Source organism: Mustelus asterias, chromosome 14, assembly GCF_964213995.1.
Source record: "Mustelus asterias chromosome 14, sMusAst1.hap1.1, whole genome shotgun sequence".
Taxonomy (NCBI): Eukaryota; Metazoa; Chordata; class Chondrichthyes; order Carcharhiniformes; family Triakidae; genus Mustelus; species Mustelus asterias.
Genome location: NC_135814.1, coordinates 99,224,701 through 99,236,704, shown reverse-complemented (window position 1 = coordinate 99,236,704; position 12,004 = coordinate 99,224,701). Strand labels below are relative to the sequence as shown.

Genomic DNA, 12,004 nt, shown 5'->3' with positions numbered 1-12,004 from the left:
AGCTGCGCATGCCCCAAGACCATAAATTCTTGCCCAAGGTTAATGGACCTTTACATGGCCCACCAAATTTTCTGTCTCGCCCACTACGATTTCTATGGCAGGCAGGACGGGAAAGTTCTGCCATTTATTTTTAGCAAATTGAGTCTAACACTGCCTCTGTTTTCCCAGGCGGCTGCCAAGCAGTATAGTTCCATCATGGAGATGATTATGGAGGTGAAGAAAGCAAAGGAAGAGATCAAGGTATAAACATGTTCTCTACCAAGAGAAGGCCTAACTATTTGCTGCAATCTCTGAAATCACTGGATCTTCCATCATTTAATATGCTTGTGGGATTGGGGAAGAGGGAGTGAGAAACCTGACTTTTGACAAGTTTAAATAGCTTTTCAGGGCCAGAGATGGTGTTCCGCAGTAATTGCGACTTAGTATAGAGTTAAAAAACCCAATTCCACCTTATTCAATAAGGTAGGACTTTCTCAGAAGTTTTAGCAGTTTAATCATGCTATCAACCACAGTATTGTTACGACAGAGGTTAATCCCTTTACCTCCCATCGTAATCTGTGACAATTATTTGGGAAGGTGTTAATTTTCCTAATTAATGGTTAGAAGGTTGAAGTGGGGAATTCTATTTCAGCGACTGGATTACTTTAGAAAGTTCTAAAAAGCAACTTTGGTAAGTAAACTCTTGCAAAGGTAGTCTTTGACTCAGCCTTTAAAGCATACTAAAATTTTATTTTTAAAACTAGTTTTATTAAAATATAGAAAATACAAAATGAAAAACATACAATAGACAGACAAACAAAGACTTCAGCTGAAGGGGGAATCCAAGATAGGCTCAATGAGACAATAGTACCACTGAACTTTCTCCACAGATCTCCAAATTCGTGCCAAAAAAAACTGATTTAAACAATTCTGTTATCTGTAAGTCAGCCCAGTAATTAGTTTAACATGATCTCATTTGGTATTTAACATGTCACTCTATTCATGACGGTTTGCCTTTTTGTTCAGTCAACTATCAGAAGCATATTCCTCAAACAAAATAGCTTCCAGGTTGCTTAGCAATACAAAATTACAATTTTAGCTTGTTCGGCTTTTTACTAACTTATCAAAACTGGTTCATTGCTGGATGAGGGCCCATCATCTGGCAAGCTTCCCGGGTTGGACATGCTGTTTCTAATACAGAGTTTCATTATTTGTCTTTAAACAAGATTTTTAAAAATTCATTTGTGGGACATGGGCGTCGCTGGCTGGGCCCACCATTTATTGCCCATCCCTAGTTGCCCCTTGAGAAGGTGGTGGTGAGCTGCTTTCTTGAATCGCTGCAGTCCATGTGCTGTGGGTTGACCCACAATGCCGTTAGGGAGGGAATTCCAGGATTTTGACCCAGCAACTGCAAAGGAACGGCGATATATTTCCAAGTCAGGACGGTGAGTGGCTTGGAGGGGAACTTGCAGGTGGTGATGTTCCCATATATCTGCTGCTCTTGTCTTTCTAGATGGAAGTGGTCGTGGATTTGGAAGTTGCTGACTAAGGATCTTTGGTGAATTATATTGCGAATTGAGATGTATTTGGTTTCATTGTTTTACCAAAGCCAGTTACAGTTTTTTTAAAGTTACAGAGTTTTGTATTCTGCTGAACCATTTGATACAGATAGACACACAGACCTTGGTGATAAAATTTTCAATTAATCAAAATGCTGAAGTTTCAGTCTTTTATTTTCAATAATACAATTTAAAATTTATATGTAAAAACATACTTCATATTAAACCTTTTAGTATAAGATTTTAGTTGCTATACATGTTGGTTATTATCATTAATATTGTGTCTCTAAGTCCTAATTTGTGTTCACCTAACTCGTATGTTAATTGCTAATGCCTACAAATCGAATAATCCCTCCTTCAAGGATCATGAATATAAAGGTCTGACACTCATTAAATGAATAATTAACAAGATATCTTATTTAAATAACCAGGAGCTTTAACTAAACAAGTAACATATTAATTAAGGTACAGTTCAACTGAAATGCTGTTCAGATAATACAAGGAACATTCATTACCAAAATAGTAGTAACAGAATTTTAGTCGCACTCAAAGAAAAGATACAACCAGGTCTGATAGCTTTCGGAAGTTCTTCGGTAGCTGTCCGCAGGCGCTGTTGGATTTTGTACCTTTCGCTGGTTAGAGGGCGAATTATCTTAAGACCTATCTAAAGCTGGCAGAGATCAGAAATAACTGTTCCAGTTGATCTAACTGCTTCAGGTGATCTGGCCCCGCTTCTGGTTGAACTCCTGCCTCAACCCCTGGTGGAACTGAACTCAAGGCAGTTGAGTTCCTCCTTTTGTAATCCTTATGACCTATCAACATTACTGTCCTCAGATTGGCCTGAGGTTAACAATGACAGCAAACTCAAATCTGATAGGTCCCCATTAGCTGAGTGTCTTCTTTAAACTCATAGACTAACAAAATGCAAAAGCCTGCAGAGCCAGTTACCAAGGCAACCCTGATGCTTGGTCCTTTTGAAACAAATGTTCCCACCTGGAGTCTGTGTATTCTGCATTTTAGCACAGAATTCAAAAACCACTCTTAATGGGGTTTTATTTTCCTCCAGCATTGTTTATAATTTGTTTATATCTTTACAAACATTATTTATAGCTTTACAAAACCAACTTCACAACAGTATGTTATCATCATAGAATCCCCACAGTACAGAATGACACCACTTGGCCCATCGAGTCTGCACTGGCCACAATCCCACCCAGGCCCTATTCCCATAACCCCAAAAATTTACCCTGCTAATTCCCCTGACACTAGGATCAATTTAGCATGGCCAATCCACCTAACCTGCACATCCTTAGACTGTGGGAGGAAACCGGAGCACCCAGAGGAAACCCACGCAGACACGGGGAGAAAGTGCAAACTCCGCACAGACTGTGACCCGAGGCTGGAATTGAACCCGGGTCTCAGGCGCTGTGAGGCAGCAGTGCTAACCACTGTGCTACTATACCACCCAAATCTTTAAATACTTTTTTGCGGAGACAGTCATTAAAGAAATAAGTCTTGTGGTTGACTCTTCACTGCCCCTCAAGTGAAGTTCGAGATGGGTAACAAGTGCTGGCCTTGCCAGTGACACTCACATCCCATGGACACATTTTTAAAAGGTACAAGCAAATTCAAACAAACTGAATTGCAAGAAAATGTCCCAAAACTGTATTTTTCACAATTAATTGATTGTCTTAAGAGAGGTAATAGAATCATAGAACACCTACAGTACAGAAAGAGGCCATTCGGCCCATCAAGTCTGCACCAACACCAATCCCACCCCTATCCCCTATCCCTGCTTAGCTACCCTGCAAATCCCTCTAACCTATCACATCCCGGGACATAAGGGTCAATTAAACATGGCCAATCCACCTAACCCATACATCTTTCAGACTGTGGGAGGAAACTGGAGCACCCAGAGGAAACCCACACAGACATGGGGAGAACGTGCAAACTCTACACAGACAGTGACCCAAGCTGGGAATTGAACCTGGGTCCCTGGAGTTGTGAGGCAGCAGTGCTAACCACTGTGCCACCCTGTGCTGCCCAAAGTGTTCTTGTGGGGCTGGGAGCTCCAAATATTCAGGCAGCATGTTACAGAGGGGAAGTTAACAAAAGGGAGATAATTTACACTGCTAAACATAGTAGCTGGAAGTAACGTTAGGCCTGTTTTTTTTAATATAGATTCTGCAAGAACAGCTGGACCAGAAGGTCGAAGAATTGAAGAATCAGACACAATATATAGACTTTCTCGAAACTCAATTGGCAGCTGATGTAATTTGACATTCTATCACCTTTTGGTAAAAGGTTCCAGGGATCGTGCGGCTGGTTTACCATGAAGGGATTTCAGAAATATGTTTGTTAAAAGCTGGATACAGAAATGGCAGTAGGTTGTTAGCACGCTGGGCAAAATACTTTATGTGTGAATACAAAGAACAAAGAACAGTACAGCACAGGAACAGGCCCTTCGGTCCTCCAAGCCTGCGCTGATCACGTTGTCCTATCTAAACCAACCGCTCATACCCCTCTATTCCCCATCTGTTCATATGCCTTTCAAGATGAGACTTAAATGTTGCTAACGTGTCTGCCTCAACCACCTCACTTGGCAGTGCATTCCAGGCCCCCACCACCCGCTGTAAAAACTTCCCCCGCACATCTCTACTGAACATTTCCCCCCTTATCTTGAACTTGTGCCCCTTGTAATTGTCATTTCTGCCCTGGGAAAAAGCTTCCAACTCTTCACTCTATCCATACCCCTCATAATTTTACCATACAGGCTTTAGAGACATGAACTAACTGATACTCCATCACAATACCGAGAGCTGGCTGCATCATCAGAGGGTTCCTTCTTGAATATGAGGCTCTGTACCTGCCTGATCGTGGCCAATGAAGATTGTTTCCAACGCGACGAGTTCTCCAATGTCCTGGCCAATGCTCCTTGCTCCACCATCACCACTGGAGAAGGAGATGAACCGGTCATAGGAACTAGAAGGAGGATTAGGCCATTCAGCCCTTCGAGTCCTGCTCTGCCATTCATTTCGATCATGGCTGATCATCAAATTCAATACCTGATTACCACCCGCCCCCCCCAACCCCCATCCCTTTAGCCCCAAGAGTTATATCTAATTTCTTCTTGATCATCTGTGGGATCTTGCTGTGCACATATGGGTTGCCACGTTTGCCGACATGACCATCACTGTACTTGACGTGCTTGGAAAATGTGATTGAGAGATGTTGCGCTCCTTCAACCGCCTCCTGGTAACCCTCTGTGCCTCTGAGCAACAGATACAAGATTCAACAAATTTTGATACCGCAACACCATCATTGTAATCAAATCCAATGTTTTCCTGCAGTAGAGAAGGATGAATCAGATATGTATTAGTGGTCTGCTCCCACTCCTTCAGGTACCATGTCCATAAGGGGTGTTGGCAACCATGGACTTGCAGAACGGGATCATAGAATCCCTACAGTGCAGAAGGAGGCCATTCGGCCCATCAGGTGTACACCAACTCTCCGATAGAGCATTTCATCCAGGCTCTATCCCCATAATCCCACACATTTATCCCACTAATCCCACTAACCTACACCTCTTTGGACACTAAGGGGCAATTTACCATGGCCAATCCACCTAACCTGCACATCTTTGGACACTAAGGGGCAATTTAGCATGGCCAATCCATGGGCGGCACGGTAGCACAGTGGTTAGCACTGCTGCTTCACAGCTCCTGGGTTCGATTCCCGGCTCAGGTCACTGTCTGTGTGGAGTTTGCATATTCTCCTCGTGTCTGCGTGGGTTTCCTCCGGGTGCTCCGGTTTCCTCCCACAGTCCAAAGATGTGCGGGTTAGGTTGATTGGCCAGGTTAAAAATTGCCCCTTAGAGTCCTGAGATGCGTAGGTTAGTGGGATTAGCGGGGCCTGGGTGGGATTGTGGTCGGTGCAGACTCGATGGGCCGAATGGCCTCCTTCTGCACTGTAGGGTTTCTATTTCTATGATTCTAATCCCACAAACCTGCACATCTTTGGACTGTGGGAGGAAACCGGAGCACCTGGGGGAAACCCACGCAGATACAGGGAGAATGTGCAAACTCCATACAGACAGTCACCCAATGCCGGAATCGAACCCGGGTCCCTGGTGCTGAGAGGCAGCAGTGCTAACCACTGTGTCACTGTGCCACCCTTAGGGAATGATGATTATCCTGCTGGGATACGGTTCCACATCCACCAGCTGCTTCACATAGCAAGTTTATTGAGTTAAGAGGATGATTTCATAGGCTGCAGTTGATCAGGAAGATGTTCCCACATTGGCTTCAGCATGCCCCCCCACTCCCCAACTCCCCCCATGCCCCTCTCTTCCCCCCCTGCCCCTCCCCTCCCCCACCCCCCCCCCCCCCCCCCCCACCTGGTGCTGGGAGGCACTGGGAGACAAGGGAGGCCATGCTCAGTACCTCACTGTTTGGTACCACTCAAATACAGGACTGGATAGAATTTGGGTGGCACTGCTGCCTCACAGCGCCAGGGACCCGGGTTCAATTCCCAGCTTGGGTCACTGTCTGTGTAGAGTCTGCAAGTTCTCCCCATGTCTGCATGGGTTTCCTCCGGGTGCTCCTGTTTCCGAAGATGTGCGAATTAGGTTGATTGGCCATACTAAATTGCCCCTTAGTGTCAAGTGGGATTAACAGGGTAAATGTGTGGGGTTACGGGGATAGGGCCTGGGTGGGATTGTTGTCGGTGCAGGGTCGATGGGCCGAATGGCCTCCTTCTGCGCTGTCGGGATTCTGCGATTCTTCTGTACAGAACTGCGGTCAACCATTACATTCACAGCTTTTTAAATCTGAAACCAAAAGAGGAAATGCTGGAAAATCTCAGCAGGTCTGGCAGGAAAGAAAAGAGCTGACGTTTCGAGTCCTTTTCTCTCCTTACAGATGCTGCCAGACTTGCTGAGATTTTCCAGCATTTTCTCTTTTGGTTTCAGATTCCAGCATCCGCAGTAATTTGCGGATTTTGCCTTTTTTAAAAATCATCTCCTTTTGTTGATGAAAAATGTCTGGTGATTGGCTTATCTTCAAGTCACACGATCTTTATTTCAGAGAGCAAAGCTGGCTGAAATCGAAGGAACCTATAAGACAAATATCGGCGTGATGGAGAGGCAATACGTGGTCTCCATAAAAGCTTTGGAAGATCAAAATCTTGACCTCAAGTAAGAATCAAATCAGCATCTCTCTGCTAAGAAAACATTCATGACTGCTCGCAATGAAAGCACTCAATCATCTCAACATTCACTCTGCATCTCGTATTTTATTGCAAGTTTTGTTTTGCTGGTTACATTCCTTTGTCAGCACAGGGAGTATGAGGGACCATGGGGCATGAGGGGGACGTATTAGGTAGCACGTGGATGGGGCCTGTGGTGTGCGCAGGGCAGCAGAGAATTTAATTTTTGTTTTAATTATTTAAAAAAAATAAATTTATCCAAAGTGCGGGTACAAAAAGGCAGACTTTCTGGCCCAGTCCGTCTCAGCACCCATCAGCCTAACTCCAGGACAACGGGCCTGGCTTCTACTCCAGCCTGTTCTGCCCCACCTAGGAACCACATGTGGCAGTTTTTAAAGAGAGAGGATGATCGCAAGTCCCCTCCCACTCATCACAGTAGCAAGTTCTGCATTCTAACCACTCTCTGGGTAAAGATGTTTCTCCTGAATTTCTTAGTGGGTTTATTAGTAACACTCTTATGTTCACAGCATTTTATTCTGGACTCCCCACAAGTAGAAACATTGCTATATCTCCCCTATTAAACCTCTTCATGATTTTAAAGACCTCTATTAAGCCACTTTGCTGCAATAAAGGGCCTGAGCTTGTCCATTCTTTCCTGAAAGTTAAAAGAACAAAGAAAAGTACAGCACAGAAACAGGCCCTTCGGCCCTCCAAGCCAATGCCGACCATGATGCCCTAACTAAACTAAAAAAATACCTTCTGCCCTTACTCGGTCTGTATCCCTCTATTCCCTCTCTATTCATGGATCCATTCAGCTGCCTCTTAAATGTTGTTAATGTATCTGCTTCCACCGCCTACTCTGGCAGTGCGTTCCAGGCACCCACCACTCTCTGTGTGAAAAACTTCCCCCTCTCACCTTGAACCTGTGCCCCCTTGTAACTGACACCTCCACCCTGTCTATGCCTCTCATAATTTTGTGGACCTCTATCAGGTCTCCCCTCAGCCTACGTCTTTTCATTGAAAACAGTCCGAGTTTATTCAACCTCTCCTCATAGCCAACACCCTCAAGACCAGGCAACATCCTGGTGAACCTTCTTCGCACTCTCTCCAAGGTTTTCATGTCCTTCTGGTAGTATGGTAATCAGAACTGCATGCAATACTCTAAATGTGGCCTAACCAAGGTTTTATATAGCTGCAACATAATTTCCCTACTCTTGTACTCAATGCACTGGCAACGAAGGCAAGCATGCCATATGCCTTCTTAATCACCTTGGCCACCTGGGTTGCCATTTTTAGGGAACTGTGGATTTGCACGTCTAGATCCCTCTGGATGTTATAATTCCTAAGGGTTCTGCCATTTACAGTATTATTCAAACCCTAAATTTGATCCTTCAAAATGCTTCACCTAACATTTGTCCATCTGCCACTTTTGTGCCCAAGTCTCCAATCTATCTCTATCCTGTTGTATCCTCTGACAATCTCCAGCACTATCAGCAACTCCACCAATCTTTGTGTCATCCGCAAACTTACGAACCCAGACCACCCACATTTTTACTGGAAAACTGGAGAATAGCCACTGTTGTTCCCTAAACGAAAGGAGGCAAGGATAATTCAGGAAATTATAGACCAGTAAGCCTGACGTTCGGGTGGGAAAGCCTTTGGAGAAGATACTGAGGAACAGGATATATGCACATTTGGAAGAAAATGGACTAGTCAGTGACAGGCAGCATGGTTTTGTACGGGGAAGGTAGCGTCTCACCAACTCGATTGAGTTTTTAGCAGAGGTGACAAAGATAATTGATGAGGGAAGGGCTGTGGATGCGGTTTATATGGACTTTATTTACTAAGGCTTTTGACAAGGTCCCACATGGCAGATTGGTACAAAAACTAAAATCACATGGGATCGGTGTGGGCTGGTTAGATGGATATAGAACTGACTTGGTTATAGAGAGTAGTGGTGGAAGGATGTTTTTCAGAATGGAGATCTGTAGCTAGTGGTGTTCCGCAGGGATCAGTGCAGGGACCTCTGTTGTTTGTAGCGTATATAAATGATCTGGAGGAAAATGTGGGATGAAATTGGGGCACCTGGAAGAACCCCATGAAAAAATACCTATGATTTCTTTCCCTCCTCTTTCTTCAGGCAACTGTTTGCTATAAAAGCTGAAGAGTTGTGTGCCCTGAAGGCAGCAATTGAAGAGAGGCAAAGACAAGACGACATCGTAAGGAGAATGAGTCGCCAGGAAGAGTTTGGCCAAGCCTATGAAGCGATCACTCCACCCTTATCTGAAAAAGAACAAGGAGAAACTCCTGTAACTTCTCAAACAGACGTCGAATCACCAGAAGGCTAGAACTTGTTCAAGTGTATCCTGCAGGGAGGAGCTGAGATTGAGAACAAAGACTTGGCTGTGAAGCAGAAAGCAGCAAGGTTCCTCCCTGACACTTTTTTATACAACAATAAATGGGCTCAAATGTACAGGTGCTGATGGGGACCTCTGTTTGGCCAACAGAATAAATTTGAACTTTGGTTCTTGTCACTTGAAACGTGTCTGTGTACAAAACATCTCCAGATCTGTCCATTATTCAGGGGTGGGGGGGAGTGGCGTAGTGGTATTGACACTAGACTAGTAATCCAAAGATCCAGGGCAATGTTCTGGGGACGCAAGTTCGAATGCCACCACGGCAGATGGTGAAATTTGAATTCAATAAAAAAAATTGGAATTGGGCGGCACAGTGGCAAGCACTGCTGCCTCACAGCCCCAGGGACCTGGGTTCAATTCCAGCCTCGGGTCGTTGTCTGCGTGGGTTTCCTCTGGATGCTCAGGTTTCCTTCCAGAGTCCAAAAATGTGCGGGCTAGGTGGATTGGCCATGCTAAATTGTCCCTTAGTATCAAGGGGACTAGCAGGGTAAATATGGGGAGGGAGGGGGTTACCAGGATGGGGCTTGGGTGGGATTATTGTTGGGGCAGGCTCGATGGGCCAAATGGTCTCCTTCTGCAATGTAGGGACTCTATGAAGAAAATACTGGCGACCCTGAAACCATTGTCAATTGTTGTAAAAACCCACGTGGGTCACTAATGTCCTTTAAGGAAGGAAATCTGCCGTCCTTACCTGGTCTGGCCTACATGTGACTCCAAATCCACAGCAATGTGGTTGACTCTCAAATGCCCTCTGAAATGGAGGACAGTTAGGGATGGGCAATACATGCTGTCCCAGCGACGCCCACAGCCCGTAAATAAAAAAATCATATTCAGATACAAATGTTGACACAAGGGATCTTCATATGTCAAACATGTTCCTCTCCTCACTTCGGGTTTTTGATTTGAGTTATTATTGTCACATGGGGCAGCACGGTGGCACAGTGGTTAGCACTGCTCTCTCACAGCACTAAGAACCCAGGTTCAATTCTGGCCATGGGTCACTGTCTGTGTGGAGTTTGCACATTCTCCCCCTGTCTGCGTGGGTTTCTTCCGGGTGCTCCAGTTTCCTCCCACAGCCCAAAGATATGCATATTAGGTTGATTGGCCCATTAGTGTCAGGGGGATTAGCAGGATAAATACGTAGGGTTATGGGGATAGGGCCTGGGTGGGATTGTTGCTGGTGCAGGCTCGATGGGGCCGAATGACCTCCTTCTGCACTGTAGGGATTGTATGTATTGGGATACAGTGAAAAGTATTGTTTCTTGTGCATTATAAAGACAAAACTTACTGTGCATAGAGTACATAGGGGAGAAGAAAAGGAGAGAGTGCAGGATATAGTGTAACAGTCATAGCTAGGGTGCAGAGAAAGATCAACTTAATGCAGGGTAGGTCCATTCAAAAGTCTGATGGCAGCAGGGAAGAAGCTGTTCTTGAGTCGGTTGGTACGTGACCTCAGACTTTTGTATCTTTTTCCTGATAGAAAAAGGTGGAAGTGAGAATGTCTGGGGTGCGTGGGGTCCTTGATTATGCTGGCTGTTTTTCCCAAGGCAGCAGGAAGTGTGGACAGAGTCAGTGGATGGGAGGCTGGCTTATGTGATGGACCTAGCTGTAATCCTTATATTGTACCTAAATTATGGCAGTTACAAGGGAGATATATAAATACGTCTGGACACAATTGTAACAGAAATTGCAGCAAAACAATATGCATGATAATCTCAAAGAAAAGGATCAGAGCTAGGAAAATAACAGTGAAACTGAAAGGAACAATAGTTTTCTCATCTGGGTGGCTAATATCATCCGATTGGGAAAAGCAATCAAGACATCAGGAAGTGTATAACACTTGCGAAACAAACCTTCACAAAAATGTCAGCCCTTGAGTATCGATGAAAAAAGACACATGTTGAAGCATTTCATCTTGGACTCATCAGAACATTTACAAGAATAGCAAATGTAAAGAAGACAACAATTTATACTTCATGAGATGAGAGTAAGACAGTGCTGGTTGGTTGGCTAGTGGACTCTGGTTGGTAGAGATGTTGCTATGTGGCATGCATCTGTTGACTGATGAATGACAGTTAACTGCCAAACTTTACATTCATACACGCATTCACATATACATATAGAAACACACACACACAAATATGTTCACACCCTCACATTCAAGTTCTGTACCACAAAACAACTGAGTGTGAGAGCTCTTTTAATATAAGAACTCCTCCATGGAAGTTGAGATGAGATGACTAAAATGCTACATCTGGTCAATGTTGCCAAATGGATGCAAACATTGGAATAAAAGTACAGAAGTTAATCAAAGCCAAAAAAGATCGCAGATAAGATTCTCTCCATCCCTGTGTCATTTTCCAGTCGCTCTCAACGGGAGTTCCCCATTGCTCCCACAATCCGTTATCAGGGAAGCTGCAGCTGAGGGCCGCAGGAACGGCCAGAAAATCCGACCTGGCAGGGTAGTTTTGGGCCTCAGACAGGCGTGTGTGAGAGAGTGGGGGGGAGTTTGTGTGTGAGAGAGTGGGGGGAGTTTGTGTGTGTGAGAGTGGGGGGAGTTTGTGTGTGAGAGAGTGGGGGGAGTTTGTGTGTGTGAGAGTGGGGGGAGTTTGTGTGTGTGAGAGTGGGGGGAGTTTGTGTGTGAGAGAGTGGGGGGAGTTTGTGTGTGTGAGAGTGGGGGGAGTTTGTGTGTGAGAGAGTGGGGGGAGTTTGTGTGTGTGAGAGTGGGGGGAGTTTGTGTGTGTGAGAGTGGGGGGAGTTTGTGTGTGAGAGAGTGGGGGGAGTTTGTGTGTGAGAGAGTGGGGGGAGTTTGTGTGTGTGAGAGTGGGGGGAGTTTGTGTGTGT

At 45.0% G+C, this 12,004-nt stretch overlaps 1 protein-coding gene across 1 annotated transcript in view; it reads left to right on the top strand.

Annotated features, from left to right (window-relative positions):
* The window catches only part of LOC144503427 (uncharacterized), a 38,069-nt gene extending 28,978 nt beyond the window's left edge, over window positions 1-9,091 (top strand). Inside the window, exons 8-11 of the mRNA XM_078227734.1 lie at window positions 169-240; window positions 3,720-3,809; window positions 6,623-6,732; window positions 8,884-9,091. Of these exons, the coding sequence (XP_078083860.1) occupies window positions 169-240; window positions 3,720-3,809; window positions 6,623-6,732; window positions 8,884-9,091 (480 nt within the window). The remainder of the gene's footprint in view (window positions 1-168; window positions 241-3,719; window positions 3,810-6,622; window positions 6,733-8,883) is intronic.
* Window positions 9,092-12,004: the final 2,913 nt, after the last annotated feature.